Raw genomic sequence first — 24,373 nt, forward strand, 5'->3', positions numbered from 1 at the left:
ATGATCCCAGACCGTGATTACCAGCATGAACATCAAACTTCAGAAAATAGTTAACCATTTAATGGTTTTAGTAACTTTATACAGAAAAAGTAAGCATTATACTGTCCAGCATAAATAAAAGTCAATTTCATTACATTTAAGCCACCATTTTTTTTTTTTTTTTTGTAAAAACCTATTCTAACATTAAATGAGTCAGCTTCCGGTATGAATGATTACATTTTGTACATATTTTCCCCTAAAGAAAAAAAATCTCAAAAATAAAAATTCTGGAAATGATCTACTCATGTAATTTATACACCTCCAAAAGTTTATTTTTATTTTTGTGAAAAAAGTGCATAAATTACATGGGTTTTTACGGCATATATATATATATGTAAATATATAAAAACAAAAAGATAAAGAGAGCAAAGGTAAGGTTTGCTCTCTTTATCTTTTTGTTTTTATATACTTACATATACACACACTAATACACGACTTATAATACCCAATCCTGTTCATACAACGACTGGGGCAAACTAATCGGTATACAGCACTTATTCGGTATTACCTGTATCCTCCGGGGTTTGGTTAAATCCAATACCTTATATATATATATATATATATATATATATATATATATACATATGCCTAGTGTGTAGCGGGTCAAGATAACCTACCTTAGAATCAGCATCGAGGTTTTCACACACATCTGTTTGCTTAAGTTCATTACTGAAAGACATTGAAAACAAATTTTAAAATAATAATAATAATAATAATAATAATAATAATAATAATAATGGTTTCAAATTTTTCCACAAGGGCAGCAAATTCGAAGGAGGGGATGAGTCAATTACATTGATCCCCAGTGTTCAACTGTACTTATTTTAGCAACACCGAAAGGATGACAGGTAAAGTCGACCTTGGCAGAACTTGAACTGAGAACGTAGCAACGGGCAAAATACTGATAAACATTTCGCCCAGCGTGCTAATGATTCTGCCAGCTCGCCGCCTTAATAATAATAATAATAATAATAATAATAATAATAATAATAATAAAAATTATAATGAGTAATACTGCAACAGGGAGGAATATATGCACGACAGAAACCAGGAAACCAGTCTTATGCTCATTACAGAGTAATGTGGACTAACCTAACCTAATGTAGTCATAAGGTCACAATGAAAAGGATTACTTGATTAAAATTTGACCCCAGTACTTGGCTGGTATTTTCCTTCATTAACCCTAGAGAGATGGAATGTGGTGGTGGTGGTGGTGGTGCATGGAAATCTTACCCGTTACATTTGCTGAAGAAGTTAACAGTAATATTTTCATTGTTTTCAGCTCTTAGTTGGACTCGACGTACAATTGCCTGCAGAAAAAAAAATAGTAGAAATATCATTAGTAATAATAAAAATAATACTGAAATTTTGTTGGGGTGGGGCTAACCAATTACATTGACTCCAGTCCTAAACCTGGTAATTATTTCTTATTTTATGAACCATGAAAAAATAACTGGCAAGGTCAACCTTGGCAGAATTTGAACTCAGAACATACTATGAAATACTATGAAGCATTTTAACCAGTGTATGAACAAAACTATGAAGGACAGATTAATATATTATTTACATTATTTACATTTGACGGATATTTGTCCTCATCTTGTTTGTTGTTAACACAAAGTTTCGGCTGATATACCCTCCAGCCTTCGTCAGGTGTCTTGGGGAAATTTTGAACCTGGGTTCTCATTCCTAACGATGTTACTATTATTATATTATTATTATTATTACTATTATTAATCAGGTCGCTGCCGTGAATCGAACTCGGAATCTTGGGGTTAGTAGCCCGCGCTCTTAACCACTACGCCATATGCCTCCTGACGAAGGCTGGAGGGTATATCAGCCGAAACGTTGTGTTAACAACAAACAAGATGAGGACAAATATCCGTCAAATGTAAATAATGTAAATAATTCCTCATCTCTTAAATATAGAACTAGATTAATATATGTCCTCCATGGTTGTGTTTTAAGAGGGTTTTCTGTAAAGAATTAGGATAACTTAGAAGATTAGTGGGGAGCATTAGATTTTATTTTAAACAACTGTATCTTAATATCATGTAAACCTATTTAGTAGAAAAACAAACATGGCAACTATTTCTCTGTAGATTGAAAATAATCATGAGCTGTGATCAATTCATTTGACTAAATATTCTTCATGGCAGTGTTTCAACATGGCTGCAGTCTTATGGCTGAATCAAGCAAAAGATATAAGATAAAAGAGCCCTAATTGATTTTTGAACCTTGCTTGGTTTTCATCATAGTTGTGTACATCACTTGACCAACACTTCAGAAATAAGTAGCTAGTCTGTTTCAATACACAACAAAACCAGTAGCTTCAGAAAACGAGTTATTAATTTGTATACAATAAATGTTTTAAGTCTTTATTTAATATTAGTAACTTTTGAACAGGAATTCCAGTCCACACACAGTTTCAAGGTATGTAAGTTTATGGCAAAGACAAATAAATATGACAAATTGAACAAGGATCCTAGTTCACTTACAGTCTCAAGGTGATGTATGTAAACATATGCTGTAGATTACCGGAATTTGAACTCAGAACGTGAAGATCAATGAAATACTACCAAGCATTTCGCCAGGCGTGCTAACGTTTCTGCCAAGCACCACTCTAATAATACTACCAACACATACCTAAACAGTAACAATCCTTTCTCCTAAATGTACAAGACCTGAAATTTCGGAGGAGCTGGTCTAGTCGAGTACGTCGACTCCAATATTTCACTGATACTTAATTTATCGACCACGAAAGAATGAAAGAAAAAAGTAATGATACTATACAAGCCGATTAATATAACCATGAATTACGTTACCAAAACTAATAGCTCTAAAGCACTTACTTTTACTTAATGTCATGAGTCTATTATTGTTTTCGAAGAACTTCGCCCAGCAAAAGGCTTCCACTAGATTAGAAACGCTTCTGAACAAGTGTTTCGGCAACGTACGAAATATTTGTATGCGTGCAAGAAAGTCTTCTAAGGGAAGTAACTCTAAGTGACTAAGATACGTATAAAAGTTAATGGTAGTAGCTTCCCTTGATTGAAGAGTTACTGATACACGAAAAGTGTATTTCTTTTGAACATCTAATATATTAGTTATCTCCCTTGACTTGTCGAAACGTGCCATGCGCGTTCAACTTTTTATGGACTTCGTTCTGGGAAGCAAGGTTGACAGAAAACATTCAATGAAGTGGGTTACGATAAGAATCAATGATCTCTTCATTTTGGACTAATTGCGCCTTAAAACTTCTATTTCTGAAAGTAAGGATCATATTCAATATCACATTGGATCAACAGCTAAGCTACGATCAGCGTACAAGCAACCGTTTGATACACACACACACACACACACACACACATATATATATATATAGTTAAAAGACTGGTACGTATCCAATTGGATATTTATTTGAACATTCTCTCAGAGTATTCTACTAGCCAATCGCATGGTGTAAGCTACTGAAGTAATGATGACGTGATCATGATCCTAACTAACATTATATATATATATATATATATATATATATATATCATCATCGTTTAACGTCCGCTTTCCATGCTAGCATGGGTTGGACGATTTGACTGAGGACTGGTGAAACCGGATGGCAACACCAGGCTCCAGTCTGATTTGGCAGAGTTTCTACAGCTGGATGCCCTTCCTAACGCCAACCACTCAGAGAGTGTAGTGGGTGCTTTTACGTGTCACCTGCACGAAAACGGCCACGCTCGAAATGGTGTCTTTTATGTGCCACCCGCACAAGCCAGTCCAGGGGCACTGGCAACGATCTCGCTCGAAAATCCTACAGGAGCCAGTCAGGCGGTACTGGCAACGGCCACGCTCAAAATGGTGCATCTCATGTGCCACCCGCACAAGAACCAGTCCAGGGGCACTGGCAACGATCTTACTTGGCTTGCCGGGTCTTCTCACGCACAGCCCATTTCCAAAGGTCTCGGTCCGTAGTCATCGCCTCGGTGAGGCCCAATGTACGAAGGTCTTGCCTCACCACCTCAGCCCAGGTCTTCCTGGGCCTACCTCTTCCACGGGTTCCCTCAACTGTTAGGGTGTGGCACTTTTTCACGCAGCTATCCTCCTCCATTCTCACCACATGTCCATACCAGCGCAATCGTCTCTCTTGCACGCCACAACTGATGCTTCTAATGTTCAGCTTTTCTCTCAAGATACTTACACTCTGACGGGTATTCACATTGACATTACACATCCAACGGAGCATACTGGCTTCATTCCTTGCGAGCTTACGTATGTCCTCAGCAGTTACAGCCCATGTTTCACTGCCATGTAGCATGGTTGTTCGTACGCATGCGTCATACAGTCTGCCTTTTACTCTGAGTGAGAGTCCCTTTGTCGCCAGCAGGGGTAAGAGCTCTCTAAACTTTGCCCAGGCTATTCTTATTCTAGCAGCTACACTTTCAGCGCACCCACCCCCACTACTAACTTGGTCGCCCAGATAGCGGAAGCTATCGACTACCTCTAGTTTTTCACCCTGGAATGAGATAGAAGTTGTTTCCTGTTTGTTTGCAGTCTTTATTGCACCTGAACATCTGCCACAAACAAAAACTAACTTGCTAGTTAACCTGCCTTTGATGTTGCTGCACCTCTTATGTGTCCATAGCTTGCACCGGGTACATCTTATAGAGTTACTACCTACTCCTTTTCTACATACTGAGCAGGGCCATCTACCTGAAGGGGTTTGTGTTTTATCTACCTTCCTACTTATTAGGATTTTGGTTTTAGCTAGGTTGACTCTAAGGCCCTTCAATTCTAGACCTTGCTTCCACACCTGAAACTTCTCCTCTAGTTCTGATAGTGACTCCGCAATTAGGGCAAGGTCATCAGCATAGAGGAGCTCCCAGGGGCAACCTGTCTTGAACTCCTCTGTGATTGCCTGGAGGACTATGGTAAATAATAGGGGGCTGAGGACGGAACCTTGGTGGACCCCTACCTCTACCCGGAATTCATTGCTGTACTCATTTCCAACCCTCACCTTACTGGCCGCATCTCTGTACATGGCTCGCACAGCTCTCACTAGCCATTCTTCTATCCCAAGTTTCCTCATTGACCACCAGATAAGGGATCGGGGGACCCTGTCAAAGGCTTTCTCCATGTCAACGAAAGCCAGGTACAGAGGTTTATCCTTGGCTAGGTATTTCTCTTGCAACTGTCTCACTAGAAATAAGGCATCAGTAGTGCTTTTACCTGGCACGAACCCAAACTGCATCTCATCTAAATTGATTCGCTCCCTAATTAGTTGGGCTATGACCCTCTCTGTAACTTTCATAACCTGATCTAACAGCTTGATGCCTCTGTAATTATTTGTATCTAAAGCGTCCCCTTTACCTTTGTAGCAGTTGACTATGATGCTGCTACACCAGTCATAGGGTATGACTCCTTCGTGTATCACCTGGTTCGTAATACGGGTGACTAGGCTATAGCCAACACTGCCAGATATTTTGAGCATCTCTGCAGTGATTCCTGATGGGCCGGGGGCTTTCCCGGTCTTCATACTCTTAATTGCTTTATCTACCCTGGTACTATCAACTCGGATAGCTGGTCCCTCTATTGGGTCGACATAAGGCAGGCTCTCTTTCTCCCATTCATTCTCTTTATTAAGCAATCTATCGTAGTGGCATCTCCAGACCTCTTTCTTTGCATCCTCATTTAATGCAAGCGTACCATCATCCATGCGAACACATTTCTCTCCTACAACATCACTATTCTCTCTCCTACACTGTCTTGCAACCCGAAATACCTCGAGTCTTTGGTCCTCACGGCGCAGAACATTGGCAAATCTTTCCTTATCTGCTTCCCCTCTGGCTAAATAAACCTGTCGCCTAGCCTCCCTTCTGGCACATTGGTACAATTCCCTGCTACCACCGTTCTTCCAGTCCTTCCAAGCTTGTTTCTTTTGTCTAATAGCCCTGTCTACCTCCTTGTTCCACCACCACGTTACTCTGGGTTGGGAGGGGACCTTACACCACCCACAAATCTGGTCGGTGGCTTTCAACAGGTTGTCCCGCAGAAATCTCCAATTGTCTTCCACGTTGTATGATGCTATATCCCCTTCTATTTCGTTAAATGCTTCAAGTAACTTGTCTCTAAGTCTCTGTCCGTTTGCAGGGTCTTTAAGCTTCCACACCCTTCTTCTCCAAGCCTGTCTAATTCTGGGCACCCATTTTGCCTTGATCCCAAAGTCGCTAACTACTAATCTATGTTGTGGGGTACATTCTTCGCCAGGGTAGGTTTTGGCATTTATAAGCCGCCCTCTTTCCCTATTTCTGGCGAGGATGTAGTCGATTTGGCTAGAGTGTCTGCCGGAGCGGTAGGTGACTAGGTGACTGGCAGGTTTCCTGAAGTTGGTATTGCAGACTATAAGATTGGTTGCATCACAGAACTCCAGCAGTCTGGTTCCCTCCTCGTTGCGGGAACCGAAGCCATAGCCTCCATGTATGCCATGGAAGCCCCCAGCACGACGTCCGACATGACCGTTGAAGTCTCCAGCCACAAAGAGAAGGTCCCTGTCACTCGTCGACGAGGTAGTTTGCAAGAGGGTGTCATAGAATTGGTCTTTCAGACCATCTGGTAGCCCAGGTTGAGGTGCATAGGCTGAGATGACAGTAGCTAATCTATGATGAAGCACTAGTCTGATCTTAAGTACTCTGTCACTTACTCTAACGACCTCGATTACCTTATCCACCCATTTCTCCGCTAGAAGTATTCCTACGCCCCCGACCCCGTCAGTGTTCCCTGCCCAGAAAATCTTGTACCTGTGTTCTTTGCCTGTGAGGAACCTTGCAGAACCTCCTCTCCATCTTACTTCCTGGATGCAGCACATATCTACGCATCTCCGTTCAAGCATCTCAACAATTTCACCAGATCTACCTTTCAGCGTGCCGACGTTGAGAGTGCCAATCCTAACAGTATGGGTGTTGGGGGTGTGGGCCTGTAGCCTGGGAAGAGGAAAAGCAGTGTCGTGTACCTGAAAAGAAAACTTGCAATTGGAAGAATTCATAAGCAAAACATTACCTACAACCTGCAAACATTTCTCAACCTTAATGCGCTACCCAAAGGTAGGGGAGAGGATGGCCAAGGCCACTAGATGGGTTCCGGGAGACAGCCGAGGTTGACAGGATGACAAAGGGATGAACTTCCGGTGGAGGGGGCGGGATGACAGAGGAATGAACTTCCGGTGGAGGGGGTGGGATGACAGAGGAATGAACTTCCGGTGGAGGGGGTGGGATGACAGAGGAATGAACTTCCGGTGGAGGGGTGGGATGACAGAGGAATGAACTTCCGGTGGATGGGGTGGGATGACAGAGGAATGAACTTCCGGTGGAGGGGTGGGATGACAGAGGAATGAACTTCCGGTGGAGGGGGTGGGATGACAGAGGAATGAACTTCCGGTGGAGGGGGCGGGATGACAGAGGAATGAACTTCCGGTGGAGGGGGTGGGATGGCAGAGGAATGAACTTCCGGTGGAGGGGGTGCGATGACAGAGGAATGAACTTCCGGTGGAGGGGGTGGGATGACAGAGGAATGAACTTCCGGTGGAGGGGGTGGGATGACAGAGGAATGAACTTCCGGTGGAGGGGGTGGGATGACAGAGGAATGAACTTCCGGTGGAGGGGGTGGGATGACAGAGGAATGAACTTCCGGTGGAGGGGGTGGGATGGCAGAGGAATGAACTTCCGGTGGAGGGGGTGGGATGACAGAGGAATGAAACTTCCGGTGGAGGGGGTGGGATGACAGAGGAATGACAGACGAATGAACTTCCGGTGGAGGGGGTGGGATGACAGAGGAATGAACTTCCGGTGGAGGGGGTGGGATGACAGAGGAATGAACTTCCGGTGGAGGGGGTGGGATGGCAGAGGAATGAACTTCCGGTGGAGGGGGTGGGATGACAGAGGAATGAACTTCCGGTGGAGGGGGTGGGATGACAGAGGAATGAACTTCCGGTGGAGGGGGTGGGATGACAGAGGAATGAACTTCCGGTGGAGGGGGTGGGATGGCAGAGGAATGAACTTCCGGTGGAGGGGGTGGGATGACAGAGGAATGAAACTTCCGGTGGAGGGGGTGGGATGACAGAGGAATGACAGACGAATGAACTTCCGGTGGAGGGGGTGGGAGGGCGGGTTACCGCCAGCGAGTAGAGAGGGCTCTTAATTGTAGATTTTAAATATTTGAGAGACAACAATGCATAAATCGTAATTTTTTTTAAAAGAGCAATGAATTCTGGGTGATTAGAATATAACGTAGCATGAATTTAGGAAGCTTAGAAAATGAATAAGCATGAATTTAAGACAACAACTGAATTCAATTGAATTTCATGGAGAGAAACAAGAAAGCGCAAGGTATTGAGATGTTTGAGGCCGTAAATAAATAAAAATCTCTATCTTATCTGCATCTTGGGTATTTCGTCGTAGTACGTCAGCTAGATAATTTAGAATGGGTTTCTCATTTATATATAGCCAGAACCTGAAGACCTTAAAGGAAAAACTACGAAGGGGGAGAGAGAGGATGGAGGGGTAGACAGAGGCATGGCGGGAGAAAAGATCATCATCATATATATATATAAAGAGAGAGAGAGAGAGAGAGAGGGAGAGGGGGGACCAGTCAAGCAGCACATCACGCTGTAATTCTTGGGCTGAGAAATCAACACTTAAAAGCCATAATTTTAAGGAGCGATAAGAATTTTTGAATAAAGGAAAATGGGTAGTGGTGGTGGGTAGGTACCGCCAGCGAGTAGAGAGGGCTCTTAATTGTAGATTTTAAATATTTGAGAGACAACAATGCATAAATCGTAATTTTTTTTTAAAAGAGCAATGAATTCTGTTAGATTCAAGGTGAATATGGTACTTAAGTTTAGGCACCAGAATTAAGTATGGTATTATCCAGACAATTCCAAAATAAGGTGATTAAAAATCAAAATAAGCAACATGGATATTCAAGGTTAATGCAGTACGATCGTTTCATGCGACTCCATTTATTTAAGCAATGCGAGCATTATATGAAATGTAAAATTTAGAGCAATTCTCAGCTGCACAAAGATATAGAAATTTACTGAAATTTCATTTCAACAGAAGGACATATTATCGTAACTACATTTAAACTCTCCAAGTAGAAAGGAAGAATACAAAAAAACCATTTTGACTTAGCCAGACCATACAGGCTAGTCTGTTTAATGAGTTTAATGAGTTGTTGTTACTGAAGTGAAGTTAAATAACTGGAGTTTCTGAGCAGAAGCTACTGAGCTGGGATTACTGAAATTAAGTTAACGAGCAAAGGTTAATGAGCTAAGGTTACTGACTTGATGTTACAAAACTAAGATTGCATTAGAAGTTAGAGAACTGAAAATGTATACAAGTGAAATGTGTGCATGTATTAAATGTGACAGAGAGTATGTGGCTTAGTGGTTAGGGCATTTAGCACACAATCATTAGATCATGAGATCGATTCTCAACAGTGCGTTGTGTCCTTGAGCAAGACACTTTATTTCGTGTTGCTCCAGTCCACTCAGTTGGCAAAAACGGGTTTTATCTGTATTTATTTCAAAGGGCCAGCCTTATCATATTCTGTGTCACACTGAATCTCCCAGAGAACTATATTAAGGGAATGCATTTCTTTTGGGTGCTCAGCTACTTGCATATTAATTTCAAGAGCAGAATGTTTTGTTGATCAGATCAACTGGAATGTTCATGATTGTGGCTGATGGAGTGAGGAGAGCAAGAAGAGAGAAGCCAGCATGTAATGTAAAAAGTATGCAATAATTTACCTGATAATTTGACTTAATAACATCTAAAATGTTAGCTGAGTCTTTCTGTAGTGTTGTCACAGTGGAACCAAGCAGGAAGGTCGATAGATGCTTGTATGTTATCATTTGGTCTTTGGGAACAGCAAATATTACATTGACCTTTTTCGAATTGACCTGAGATCTGATCTGGCTGACAGACGGGTAGTCCTGCAAAGATAAAACAAAGACTTCTATCAGATGGAAAATATCTCCATCAAGAAATAAGAAGTTAATAAAACAGACTTTACATGGTCACATGGCATGCTGCAAGAAATGATTGAATCTCCCTCAAATTACACCAGGATCTTTTTTTATTCAATTCCTAATAATTTTTAATGATAAAAATGTAATGGGATTTTTATAAACATCAAATCATTATGGGTGTCCAGTAGAGTAAAGTAAGAATCAAAGGAGCTCATAGGTACAAAAATGGTTGAGAAACACTCATTGGGAAGAAGATAAATTTCATCTTTGTTTACAGGAGAAGAGAGCTATGTACATGTTTTGGTCTTTTAGGCCTCATCAACATAGTACTTATCTATATATATAAAACAAAAGATTCTGTATATCTGTGTGTCTGTTTGTGTGTGTGTAGGGTCATTATGCATTTCCACATTTTTCAACCAATTTTACTCAAATTTGATACACTGATAGCTTATGCTCCAAGAGTGGTCATGACCTAGTAGCACCATATTTTTTCAGCATGCAGTGACCATCTAACTAAAATATGTATGTTCTTTTTTCACCTCATCTTTTTTTTCTGTTGAAGAGTGTATGTTCGAAACATAAAAGACTTTTCCTTTTATTTTTCCTGAACGTAAACCTAATATATTCTGTTTGTTTTTATCTAGTCTTCTTGTTGTTTATAAATTTTGCACCTAAGTACTCATCATCTACTCAAAACTTCCTGATCAACAGACAAATATTTCTACATATTTAAAAATAGCACTACAAATAATTTGAAGCCTGTATAATTCAAATAATTAAAAATAAGATTATCAACAGCATTCACTAAGTCACCACATAAATTCATTGTCCAAATACATGTCATTGGTCTATTTGAATTATTTCCCTTAACCCCTTTTATTTTAGAGAATTTCGTAGATGAAAACTATGTGGATGCTCATCATGTGTGTGTGTGTGTGTGTGTGTGTGTGTGTGTGTGTGTGTGTGTTTGTGTACATGTGTGTATGCGTGTGGGTATGCCTTTTCTGTTTTTTGCCTCTCCTCATTGTTTGACAACTGGTGTTGGTTTGTTTACATAACCTAGCAGTTCAGCAAAAGAGAACCAATACACTAAGCATGAGACTGAAAAAAAAAATACTAGGGTCAACCTAGTCAACTAAAAACCCTTCAAAGTGGTGCTCCAGCATGGCTGTAGTTCAATGAGTGAAACAAGTAAAAGATTAAAGAATAAATATATTGTCATTTAGCCCCAGGAGAATCCAGACTGAGTATAACTATGACATTCCAGCTATGATCATTTTTACCTTTTCTAGGGACTACAACACGTAATGTGTCCTTCCTTTTTTCAGATGATAGTGTGAAATTTCAGGGAAATTTGGCAGCTATTTCTACAAGGTCAAGCAACCAAAAACCAGATAGAGTCTCCCAACAAAATAATATTTTGGGGAAAGGTGATGAATTAGCAATTAAAATAATAAATTGGAACAGAAATAGATAATGGAGAATAGAATTCATGCTTTACAAATTGTGGCTTACATCTTGCCATGCATCACTGAGTTTCATTTATTGCTTCAGAGAATCTAAAACATGTCATCAACTTTGTGTCCTCCGATTAAAAACCATTAAACCATAAAACTACATCTAGGAATGTTAGAGAGTATTTAGGTCATGAATAGATAGGCTATAAAAATATTTTGTTTGATGTGACTTGTGTGTGTGTGTGTGTGTGTGTGTGTGTGTGTGTGTGTGTGTATATATATATATATACATACACACACACACACATTTCTTTGTCAGCATAAATAGGATTGCTAATTTGAAGAATTATAAATGTGTGTGTGTGTCTATACATACTTTCATACATACATACACACATACATACATGTACACACATAAACATACACACACACACACACACACACGTTTGTATTTGTATGTGTGTGGCTTGATTGGAAGAATGTGATTTCGATTCCTGGAACAGGTAATGCACCGCATTTTGAGCAAAACGTTTCATTTTATATTGCTCCAGTCCACTCTGCCGACAAAAGTGAGTAATCCTGTGACAGACTGACATCTTGCTCAGGTGGGAAACACAGACACCACAGAATCCACAAAACCAGCCTTCTGAGCCTATGGGCCTATGACTCGAGTAAAAAACCTCTGCTCTCTTAATAGATATATGTATGCCATAAAATATATACAATTACAAATGAACTACTATTGAATTCACCCTTTAAGATACATAATGTTATGAACTGAGCCTGAAAGATTGCTTGAGATACCAACATGCCATGTATCTCAAGCAATCTTTCAGGCTCAATTGTGTCCTCATGGGTTATAAGGCACAGCTGTGACTGACCTACTGACCCAAAGACACCTTTGTTTTAGTCTTCTATTATGGGTCAGATAGAATTCACTGAGGCGGATTTTTTGTGGCCAGATGCCCTTCTTGTCATTAAGCATCACCTATTTCCAGGTAAGATAAGTATTTTCCCATGGCTGGAAGACTGGAACCAAACGACACTGTTTCTACAATGGCAACACCCCTTTACAATCATCACATGATGAGAGGAGGAGGAGGAGACTAATAGACACCACTCATCCACCCACACACACACACACATACATACAAGCAGGCTTCTTTCACTTTCCAGCTACCAGATCTATTCACAAGGTTTTGGTCAATTCAGAAATTTGCCAAGGTGCCAAGCAGTGAGATTGAATGTGGAAACATGGGTTTTACTAAGGTAAAACCAGAAATGAAGAAAGGCGAAATCCAAGATACCTGTACTTTACTCTCAGAGTATTCCCCAGCTGCTGTTAAATGACATTGCTCATCGTTTGGTTTCACAACTCCGAGTAACTGAATAATAAAGAGAAGACAATAAAGAGATTCAGTCAAAGGATTGTGTTATATACAAAGGATCACAGTATGAAAATATCTGAAATAAGCAAGATTAAAGCTTAGACATGATGTGGTGATATAAGCAAGGAAAGTGAGGCTTGGAGAATATTTACATCTGAAGGCTGCGTTGAATGAATCAGGCAAAGATTCATGTAAAGAGACCAGTAATTGCTTCTCTTTAATGAAAGCTAGAAGGAGCAGAAGTAACTGAAACAAGCAAAAGAGTATATCCAGTTCACATTAGTGGTGAAGGTGGTGGTGGTGGTGGTGGTAGCAGTGGTGGTGACGGTGGTAATGTTGGTGGTGGTGGTGGTGGTGGTGGTGGTAATGGAGATATTGACTGTTGCTGCTGTTTTGTTTCTCTTTTAGTTCCAGGTCATCCCTTATCAAAGCAGAATTATGGTCAAAGATATTCCAGCCATCCATCCCCCCCCCCTTCCCCCAGATTCTTTTGTTCATTTTTTTGGCAGGCATAGTTTATCTAAGGTTACCATCACCCAGTGTGTGCAAAGGGTGTGTGTGTGTGTGTGTGTGTGTGATATGAAGTCACACTTATTCTGCCTTTTCCAGGCAGGGGTCAAAGGATCATAGTGAGGGGTGAGAAGAGGAGGAGATAGTGAAGAGGAAGGAGAGGAAGAAGAAGAAGAAGAAGAACAACAACAACAATAGTAACAACAACAACACTCACAAACATACACAAACACAAACACATGCACACACACACACACGTACACACACACACACACATGTACACACACCCAGACAGACAAACACATGCACACACACAAACACACACACACAAACACAAACATACACACACATACACAAACACACGCACACATACACACACACATACACACACAGACAAACACACATTGTATTATGTGGGTGGAACAGAGAGGCAAAAGTTAAAGAAGCAGAAAAAGACCAAAAAATAAAAAATAAGACAACAGAAGACAACAAATAAAGTCAGAATAAGAGGAAGAAAGAGGAAAAGAGGAGTGAAGCTATTTAGAGATAAAACAAGGGTCTCTGAATCATAACAAGTGATTTGAAACCATAGCAACTGAGTGTGTAGTGTGTGTGTGTGTGTCTGTGCATGTGTGTGTGTTTCCACATGTGTAGTGAGTATGTATATCTGTGCATCATGTACAGCGTGTATGTGGTGTGTTTGTGTGTGTATGTGTGTGTGTGTGAGTGTGTGGCATGGTGTGTATTGTGTGTGTGTGTGTGTGTGTGTTGTACAGAGATAAAACTGCCATCTCCTGAGTGTTTGACCTAGGAGAGAAGGGAATGCCTAATAAACAGCACCTGCAACCACCACCACCACTCCCAGAAAAAAAAGGGGACCATCAGAAGCCAATACATGGTCACTCGAGTTGCTAGAAATCACAGCCGAATCTCCCCCCAAAAAATCACACTCTATTATCTTAAAAATGAACATGTTGGACAATGTAGTCCTAGGTTCACTGAATAGAAATAAGAATGGGATGGTCATGGCTGGAATACCTTTGCTAATAGTTCAGCTGAATCAGGGATGACCTAGGGCTAAACAATTGCCAAAATAATAGACTGACAGAAACTGCTGTACCTTTCCTGAGCCTGCAGTATGGAAGGAGCTACCAGCAATAAAAAGGACCAGTTTTCTTGATTTGCTTCGCCAACCAATTTGCTAAAAAGAGGATAAAATTAATAATAATAATAATAATTTTTTTATTGATCACAAAGACTCATAAAATTCAAAACATGTCATACAAAAGTGGCTACGTATATCAATATACAGGGTGTTCAGGCCAAATTTGATGATTTTTTTTATATCTCCCTTTTATTTTATTTTTTTCAGGAACAGCTTCATGTATTGGTGAACAGTCAATTCATTTTATTAACCCATTACCTCCCATAATTCTATTAACTGGAATTTCTTTTATGAGACTTTGATTTCTAGCATAAAACAGCCTTAGAAACATGCTGGAATGATCAAAATAACATTTCAAAATAACATTTTAAATAGAAATAAGCAAGATATTGGGTGAAAAATTAGCGAACCTCATTTGAATATCAGAGAAATATACCTAGTAGATATAGCAAAAAGGTTAGATATGTGTAAATATTCACAGATAATTACGAAATTTGTAATTTTTAAGTGATCTCATATGAGATCACTGGTAGGTAATGGGTTAACCATGAGGTTGAGAAAAAGAGGGGATGAAACGAAGACAGACAAAACAAACATTGGGGTCAGGGGGATCGAATGAGATGAAATGTATGAATAAACAAACAATTAAAATATATACAATTAAATGAGAATGAGTGATTTACAAAAAATGAAGCGGAGGACGCGGTCGACCCCACAAACCACATAATGGTATTGGAGAACATAAAGATTAAAGTTGTATTTGAGAAACTGGTGGCTGACTTGGAGGACTGGAAGCCATTTAAATATTGGTAAAGGGTTACTCATGTCATGATGACCAATGCCAAGTACTAAAATGCTGGCATCGTGACAACTGCTCAATGCTCTATGAACACTGTAAAGGGTGTAAGACATGACATGGACATCATGAAAACCAAGTTCCCCGAAACTGTGATGGTTGGTCTTTGTGTATGTCACCAGTGAAGGTGACATCATGCCACCCCATATTTTTGAACAGGGCCTTAGGATCAATTCCATAGTAGCTGGAGTCTGTGGTCAATCCCATGTGTTGGAGAAGTTTGCTGCTGGAATGCCATATGTGTGACAGCAGGCTTCAGCTCCTTGCCATATGTCCAGAAAGAGTTAGAAGTGGTTGTAGGAGAAGTTCTACAACTTTATCAGTTTCTAACCTAATTCCTCCATTTATAATCCCATGGTTGAGGAAGACACCAACGTCTCTGCCTGTAACACCAAGGCCAAGCTGGTGGCTGATGTCAAGGAGGTGTTCAAAGACCTTCCCCAGGGCACTGTGAAGAATGCACACACTAGATTTTAGAACCTCCTTGAAGCTGTGTTGGAAGCTGAAAGCAGCTACATTGAATAAACTGTTATCTCCTCGGTATAATCTAGTTGGTATCTTTATATTTTTTAAAAATACTTTTATCATTTTTTTCACCAACTAGAGTAACTTGGGACTTATGAAAGGAAATCTTTATATTATTATTCAGAGTATATGAAACAAGGGTAAACTAAAAGTCTGAAACCAAGTATGGACGTTTAGTCCAAACTTACAAAAAGGCTTTGGACAAGCAAAGGGTTGACCCTTTATTTCATGTGTATCAACACATGTGTAACACAGGTCATATTTTCTTGGCATCCATGCATCATATATGATACATATTCCCAATTTTTTTCACCGACTAGAGTAACTTGGGATTTTTAAAGGGAAAGCTTTATATTTATTACTCAGAACTTATGAATCATGGGCTGGGCTAACTAAAAATCTGTAAGCAAGTAAGGACATTTAGGACAAACTTATGAAAATACTTTGGACAGGAGAAGGTTAAGGTATTTAATGTAAGGGGCACAAAAGCAATTTAAAGGGTCAGTTTACTCAAAGATAAGGAATGTATATTCTGTATTTAGAAATGTGAGAAAACTCCTGTTGCCACTTACTTTGCAAACCAATGCTTGCATGAGAGCATCAAACCCAGCTTCAGGAATGTCATTGCTGCCAGAGATTTCGGCTGCAGCTACCATTTGCTGGATTTCAAAGGAAGACAAATGATTAGACTTAACATATAACAACAATAACAACATCAACTACAAGTTAATGAGAGGGCCTCGAAATACTTGCTAGACCTGTTAGAAATAGCAGTCAAATCTTCCTTAAATTACACCTTACCAACTTAAAAAAGAAAGGGCATTGCATAGTGTACAGGGTGTCCACAAAGTCTGGCTACATGCAGTAAATAAAATCATAACATAAACAATTAAATATAAGGAATAATAATTTCTTAAAGTATGTGTTAATCCCCATGTACCCAGACTTTGTGGACACCCTGTAGTTTTAGATGTATATACTCATTGATCACAGGCGTTTTCTTCCTCCAAAAATGCAGTGATAAATGAATCAGTGATAACTAAATCATCTCCATGAACTTTGTAAAGAGAACAAATGGTAGATTCCTTGACACAAAACTCACAGATCGGAATCCATTTCTTTAAATGGAAGACAAAGCAAGTTCTTATAGAGAATGTTGTAGTCACTTGACTCTTTCGCCTTCAGATTACTGTGTCAAATACAATGCTTATCTATTCACCCTGTGTTGAATTAGTCATGCATTATCTCATAGCTCTGAGATTTCAATGCTGCATCTGCTCGTTTTTAGAATGACATTGTAGGGTAGGCATGAAAGGCCAGAATCTGGCCAGTTTGACCACAAAACAGGTAGAATATTCTGACTAGATATGGCTAGTTTAAATGATAAAGTATGAAACTGTTCCCAATATAGAATACTCTTGAAATTCTTCAAACCAGCAAAAGGAAGTCATCATCCTCATCATCACCACTGCCGCCGCCGTCGTCGTCATCATTCTGGCATAGGTTGAATAGTTTGATGGGGCTGGTTAGGCAGAAGACTACACCAGGCTTCACTGTCTGTTTTTGGCAGGATTTTTATGGCTGGACACTCTTCCTAACACCAACCGTTTTACAAAACCAAACCAAACAAAGGAAAAAAATAGGGGCACACAAATAAGAAGGAAAGATATTATGCTTACAGAGAATTTGGTACCATTTGGAGACAGTCTCATGACATGTCGGTAATCAAAAGTCAGAGCACAGTCATGGCACCTGAGTAAAAGAGAATCAAAGAATATATTTGAAAATTAAGCTAAACGAAATTGAAGAAAAGTCAGGTGAGCATTTTTCTAATAATATACATACACATATACACATGCACTACATAACCATGTGTGTATGCATATGTATGTATATACAATATATATATACACATGCATATATCTTATATATATATGTATTACACACACACACACACACACACACACACATATATATATATATATATTAGAGAGATAGCCTAATTTATATGTTTGTATATGTGTGTGATGGCTCATCTATATAAATAAAATCCATTTTGCGATCTGGCAGATGTTAGTCCAATTTCCTCCCTCGCCATACCCTCCTCTTCTCACGATGTTAGCGTTCCAATAAAAATAAGTAAATGAAAAATATGATGCTGACTGTCTGCTGGTATCTGTGTATATGTGTGTGTATGTGTGTGTATGTGTGAGTGCATGCGTGTATACGTATAACTGTACGAGACTGTGTTCAAGTGTTTGTATGTGCATGTAACTGAATGAGACTGCGTGTATGCATGCACATACCTTTACAAGACTGTGCGGTTGTGTGTCACCGTGTAACTATGTGAGATTAACTGGAAGTAACCGAAGTATTATTTCACAAATTGTGAGCAGATGATAGTTGTATGTGTGTATATCTGTATGTATATATATATATATATATATATATATATATATATATATATATATATATATATATATATATATCTCCCACACACACAGCCCCTCGTTCTTCGATCACCGTTCTTTCTCCCCCCTTTGTTATCTCCCCCTTTTCTTAGCTCTCATGTGTAAAATTTCTAACTTCCGGTCAGCCATTACTATGATTGACCGTTGACTGGACACTATTCAATTTTTTTTCTCCGTGTTTTTCTCCTTGTCTCCGTATTCTTTCTGTTGAAGAGCGTAGCTCAAAACGTCAAAGACTTTCCGTATTCCCGAGCGTCATACTAATACATCCTTTTGTTATTTATACCACCTGTCCTCGTCTGTTGTTGTTTTTTCGTACATTCTCCCATATATATATATATATATATATATATATATATAATAAAACAATATTCATTTTGTACATATATAAATATATGCGTGAAAGTGCATAGCCTAGTGGTTAGGCTGTTGCACTGATGATTACAAAGATCATTATTTCAATTTCCAGACTGGGTGGCACATTGTATTCTTGAGCAAAACACTTTATTTTATGTTGCTCCAGTCCACTCAGCTGCAAATGGGTGACCTTGCAACAGACTGGCATTCCATTCAGGGGAAATATTGGCCTGCCTATCTTAGCAAGTGGGGTGGTATCATTCGAAAGTTACAACAATGCAAAGCAGCTTGTGACCAGCAATGTACAACAGTATCCGATATTGATTGATACCATGATACCTCACGATATGTTTGTGTGTGTGTGTGTGTGTGTGTGTGTGTGTGTGTGTTCCTTGTACTTACATTGTTATGTTGCTATCAGTGTAGACAAATGGCGGTATTTCTTTCTCAACAAAGGATCCGAATCCAAGCAGGAATTTTTTGGTAATCTTCTTCATTTCTTTAGCTGTAGAGAAGTAGATGGAACATACTTACATATACATAGCATGTCTGAGTACATCTGTGTCAGTCAGATTGTCTATATTTGTACCAACCCAAGACTATGTTTGACCTGAGACCATGGTCAACTGAAGACTGATTGGACCTCCTGATGTTATGGTTGACTCATGGCTATGATAGACCTGGGGCTATATAGTAGAAGACACTTAATCAAGGTGACACACAGTGGAATTGAACCCAAAACTATTGGATCTAATCCCACAGTGGTGTGCAAATATGGCCATACTTCAGAAGTAAACTTCTTAAACATGGCCCATACCTTTGTTCACACCCACCATTGCTACCACCACCACCACCACCACCACAACTAATACTACTGGTCTGTATTTCAAGTTAGTTATTATTTATCTGTCTATAGAGTGATGGAGTGGCATAACTGTCAGAGAACTGAATAAAATACCTTGTAGTATTTCTAATTGTTTAGGATCTGGTTTCAAACCAAACTGAGGCCAACTTTGCCTATCATTCTACCAAGGTCGATAAAATAAAATATCCACTAACCTCACTCCTTTTCAAAATTGCTGTCCTTGTGTCTAAATTAGAAATAATTGTTTATCTGTCACCCAAATATCTTACAATCATAGCAACATCACCATCCTCATTCCTGTCATTTAATATCTGTCTTCCATGCTGACAAGAGTTGAACAGTTCAACAGGAACTTGTGATCCAGAGGACCGTCACAAGCTCTACTAGTCTCTACAGCTGGATGCCCTTCCTAACATCACATAAAATGTAAAGCAATAAAAATAACATAGACAGCAAAAAATAAAGCAATCATTGTGCCTATTCTCACCAATGATCATGAATTTTTGGGAAATGAGCAAAAGAATACGATTGCAAATACATTTGGCCAAAATAAGGTTTCTTTGAAAGATCTCTGGAGTAACGTAACTTAACAGGGTGTGTAGCTCAGACATTAGGGGGGGGGGGGGCTTCGGCTTAATCTGCAGATTTTCCACACTGAGAGGTCATAGCCCTGGTACTACAGATATGTAATTAGAATGCTGAAGGAAAGAATTTCAAGATGGATTCTTCTTCAAGCCAAACCAAACAACAGGAAACCCATGGGTAGACCAAAAATGGGAAGGTTGGGTAATGACCATTTTCTCAGTTTGTCGTACTTAGGAATCCAGCGAGAAAGTCAGATGAAATTAGCTTCTGATAGGACCCTATGGAGGACATGCCTGAGGATTCTACCCCCATGACCCTCCCAGGAATTGTGAGTGGAAAATATGGATGAATTGATGGATGGGTCTTACCAAGTGTTTGTCCAAGTTTTGACAATGTTTCTTTACTACGTTTCATTGAAGCAGAGAGATCCATAAGGACATACAGGTCAACAGCACTGTCTTTAGCTTCCCGATAGGCCAGCTGTATTCTGTGAGGCTTTCCTGAAAGTAGACAAAAACCCAGGCAAGAATTTAAATACTTACAGTAAAAAAAGCAGCAAGAGTTTATAAGTTCACCATTATCACCGTTTAATGTTCATTTTCTATGTTGGCACTAGTTGGATGGTTTGGCAGGATCTGATGAGCCACAAAGCTGCATCGTGCTCCAATGTCAGCTTTAGCATGGTTTCTACAACTGGATATCATCCTTAATGCCAACCACAGGTACAAGAACATACGCACATACATACATATGCACTCACACACACACATAATTAAACTATAGCTGTGGGCAAAACAAATCTTCTGAGTGAATTTCGAAAATGGGAACAAAAAGAAGCCCACAATATACAAATATATCAAAAACATAATGATATTTGTTAGGCAGCTGATGATGAGAATATATGTTTGATATTTCTGTGAATCATTTATATCTCATGGTCTCATTGTTCTAAGTTATCCTTCATTCAAACAGGGTTGAACTTGTTACTAGATTCTTAGCATTATGGTGTTTTGGTTTATGGTAATTTCATTGTTTATACTATACATAAATCAATACAAGTGTGATTGTCCTTTATTGTGTTTCCTTATCATGGCCAGAGTAATAAATTATAGAAAAGTTCCTAGATTAAGGAGATTTTGTTGTATATATATATATATATATATATATATATATATTAGCAAATACTTACTGGGTCTTAACTTTAATTTGATCACCTGGGGTTGGATATAAATACCGGTTGTGTTTCCTATTTCATCTCGTAGATCATCATTCTGAAATAGTTGTTCACAATGTTTATTAATTAGAAATTAATAATTAGTGTTCAGTAATTAAAAAGTAGGTGATTTATCAATTAAAGATAAAAATATATTTCTCTTTACAACATAAATCATCACCATCATTTTCACCATCATTTACTCTTTTATTCTTTTACTTGTTTCAGTCATTTTGATTGTGGCCATGCTGGAGCACCGCCTTTAGTCGAGCAAATCGATCCCAGGACTTATTCTTTGTAAGCCTAGTACTTATTCTATCGGTCTCTTTTGCCGAACTGCTAAGTTATGGGGACGTAAACACATCAGCATCGGTTGTCAAGCGATGTTGGGGGACAAACACAGACACACAAACATATACATACACACACATATACATACATACATACGACGGGCTTCTTTCAGTTTCCGTCTACCAAATCCACTCACAAGGCTTTGGTCGGCCTGAGGCTACAGTAGAAGACACTTGCCCAAGGTGCCACATAGTGGGAATGAACCCAGAACCATGTGGTTGGTAAGCAAGCTACTTACCACACAGCCACTTCTTTCATCATCATTTTAACATTTATTTTCCCAAGCTCACATAAGTCAGATGGAATATGTTGAGGCAGCTTCGCTAAAGCCAGATACCTTTCCTGCTGCCAACCCCAACCTGTTTCTAAACAAGGTAATACTTCCTCATGTTTTTCATGAAAGACTGGAAACAAACAACATTGCTTGTATGATGATGATGATGATAATTGCTCATTTACAACCATCACATGATGTCTAGACATGGGTACATACAAACAAACACACACACACGCCCACACATATCTTTTATCCTTTGCATGTTTCAGTCATTTGATTGTGGCCATGTTGGGGCATTGACTTGAAGAATTTTCATTTGAATGAATGGACCCCAGTACTTATTTTCTTAAGCCTGCTATTAATTCTATCCGTCTATTTTGCTGAACCACTAAGTTATGGCAACGTAAACACACCAACACCAGTTATCAAACAGTGGCGGGGGACAAACACAAAGACATATGGACAGACAAGCACACACACGTATGCACGCACACACACATGTACGCACGCACACGTACGTATGTATGTATGCATACATGTATGCATATAAATATCCACACATACATATATGAATGAAAATGTGTATCTCTCTCTCTTTCTCTCTCTCTCTCTCTTTCTCTCTCTCTCTCTCTTTCTCTCTCTCTCTCCATATATATATATATATATATATAGATATGCAGGGCAGGGAAATCATCAATTAGTAATAAAATTAATAATTAACAATTCTGCCGGGTAGCTCAGTATGAAAAAAACCTTTTTCGGTAAAAATTTATAATCATAAATGTATAGGGATTGACAGTAACCTGCTTCTCCAACATACTGAGAATTCAGAAATAGCAGTCAAAGAACTACTGATTTCAAAACTACAAATTATTACTATCAATATCGCTATCAATCTGGAGTAATAATTTGTAGTTTTGAAATCAGTAGTTCTTTGACTGCTATTTCTGAATTCTCAGTATGTTGGAGAAGCAGGTTACTGTCAATCCCTATACATTTATGATTATATATATATATATATATATATATGTATTTATACACACACACATATGTATGTATGTATACATGATTGTGTATACATCAAAGTGTTTATGTATGTTTTACGATAATGCCTGTACCTCTTCTTCATGATTTCTGCTTTGTATTCATTAATCAGGCATTTAGGTGTGAGTATTAATGGCATGCAACTTTGTATCACACCTCAGAACATTCTAGGTTATTGGGACATACCACATCACGAAGTACTTTTTTTTTTGAGGGTTTTATTACACCAATTTTCTGCCCATCCCTGTTTCCAAATTGATGTTTATATTATCTGCCTATTAGGGAGAATAATTTCATAAACTATTATCTGTTGGGGTTCAAATTCCTTACATTTCATAGACAACATAACTCATTATAAACACTTTATTATATACACTATTATTATTATTATTATTATTATTATTATTATTATTTATTATTAATATTATTATTATTATTATCATTATTGTTATTGTTATTATTATCATTATTATTATAATTTATTATTAAATAGGGGGGCTCTGAAAGGGGTCTCAGGGAGTAGCATCCCTGCATTCCTGAGCTAGTTTTCCACCACGCTTCTTAAAAATCATGGTAGAGGCCTTGGTCTCAGGACCACTCATGTCTAGTTAGGGGGTAAGCAAAGGCATGTGCCCCATAGAAAATCCAGCCCCTAAAAAGCCTCATGATAGCAAAGGAGAATGGACACCAGCCAGCCCAAATGTTGGGGTGGGCTGCACCTGCCTACCTCGGTTGCTATGGCATTGACGGAGATCCAGCCAGCCCCGTTAATGGGGACAAAACCCGAATTTAAAACACTTAATGATGATGATGATTTTAAGGTGAACTGGCAGAATCGTTAGCACACTTGATGAAATGCTTAGTGGTAGTTCACCCATTGCTATGTTCTGAGTTCAAATTCTGCCAAGGTCGACTTTGCCTTTCATCCTTTCGGGGTCAATAAAATAAGTACCAGTTGAACACTAGGGGCCGATATAATCAACTCATCCCCACCACCCTCAAGCTGCCCTTGTGGCAAAAATTTGAAATAATAATAATTATTATTATTATTATCATCATCATTATAATTAAGGCGGCGAGCTGGCAGAATCGTTAGCACGCTGGACGAAATGCTTAGTAGTATTTTGCCCGTCACTACATCCTGAGTTCAAATTCTGCCGAGGTTGACTTTGCTTGTCATCCTTTCAAGGTCAATAAATTAAATACTAGTGAAATACCGGTGTCAATGTAATCAACTAGTCCCCTC

General features: G+C 39.0%; 1 protein-coding gene across 4 annotated transcripts in view; it reads right to left on the minus strand.

Moving 5' to 3' along the window:
* Positions 1-24,373, minus strand: part of LOC106874478 (integrin beta pat-3) — a 132,743-nt gene that overhangs the window by 11,949 nt on the left and 96,421 nt on the right. For all 4 annotated transcript variants that reach the window (XM_089365707.1, XM_089365709.1, XM_089365708.1 and 1 more), the window contains 10 exons: positions 21,432-21,513; positions 20,611-20,742; positions 19,195-19,297; positions 17,644-17,716; positions 16,537-16,623; positions 14,539-14,619; positions 12,828-12,905; positions 9,839-10,024; positions 1,273-1,349; positions 657-708 (listed from right to left, as the gene is read on the minus strand). In XM_089365707.1, the coding sequence (XP_089221833.1) occupies positions 657-708; positions 1,273-1,349; positions 9,839-10,024; positions 12,828-12,905; positions 14,539-14,619; positions 16,537-16,623; positions 17,644-17,716; positions 19,195-19,297; positions 20,611-20,742; positions 21,432-21,513 (951 nt within the window). The remainder of the gene's footprint in view (positions 1-656; positions 709-1,272; positions 1,350-9,838; positions 10,025-12,827; positions 12,906-14,538; positions 14,620-16,536; positions 16,624-17,643; positions 17,717-19,194; positions 19,298-20,610; positions 20,743-21,431; positions 21,514-24,373) is intronic.

Source organism: Octopus bimaculoides, chromosome 18 (assembly GCF_046866305.1).
Source record: "Octopus bimaculoides isolate indiv1 chromosome 18, ASM4686630v1, whole genome shotgun sequence".
Taxonomy (NCBI): Eukaryota; Metazoa; Mollusca; class Cephalopoda; order Octopoda; family Octopodidae; genus Octopus; species Octopus bimaculoides.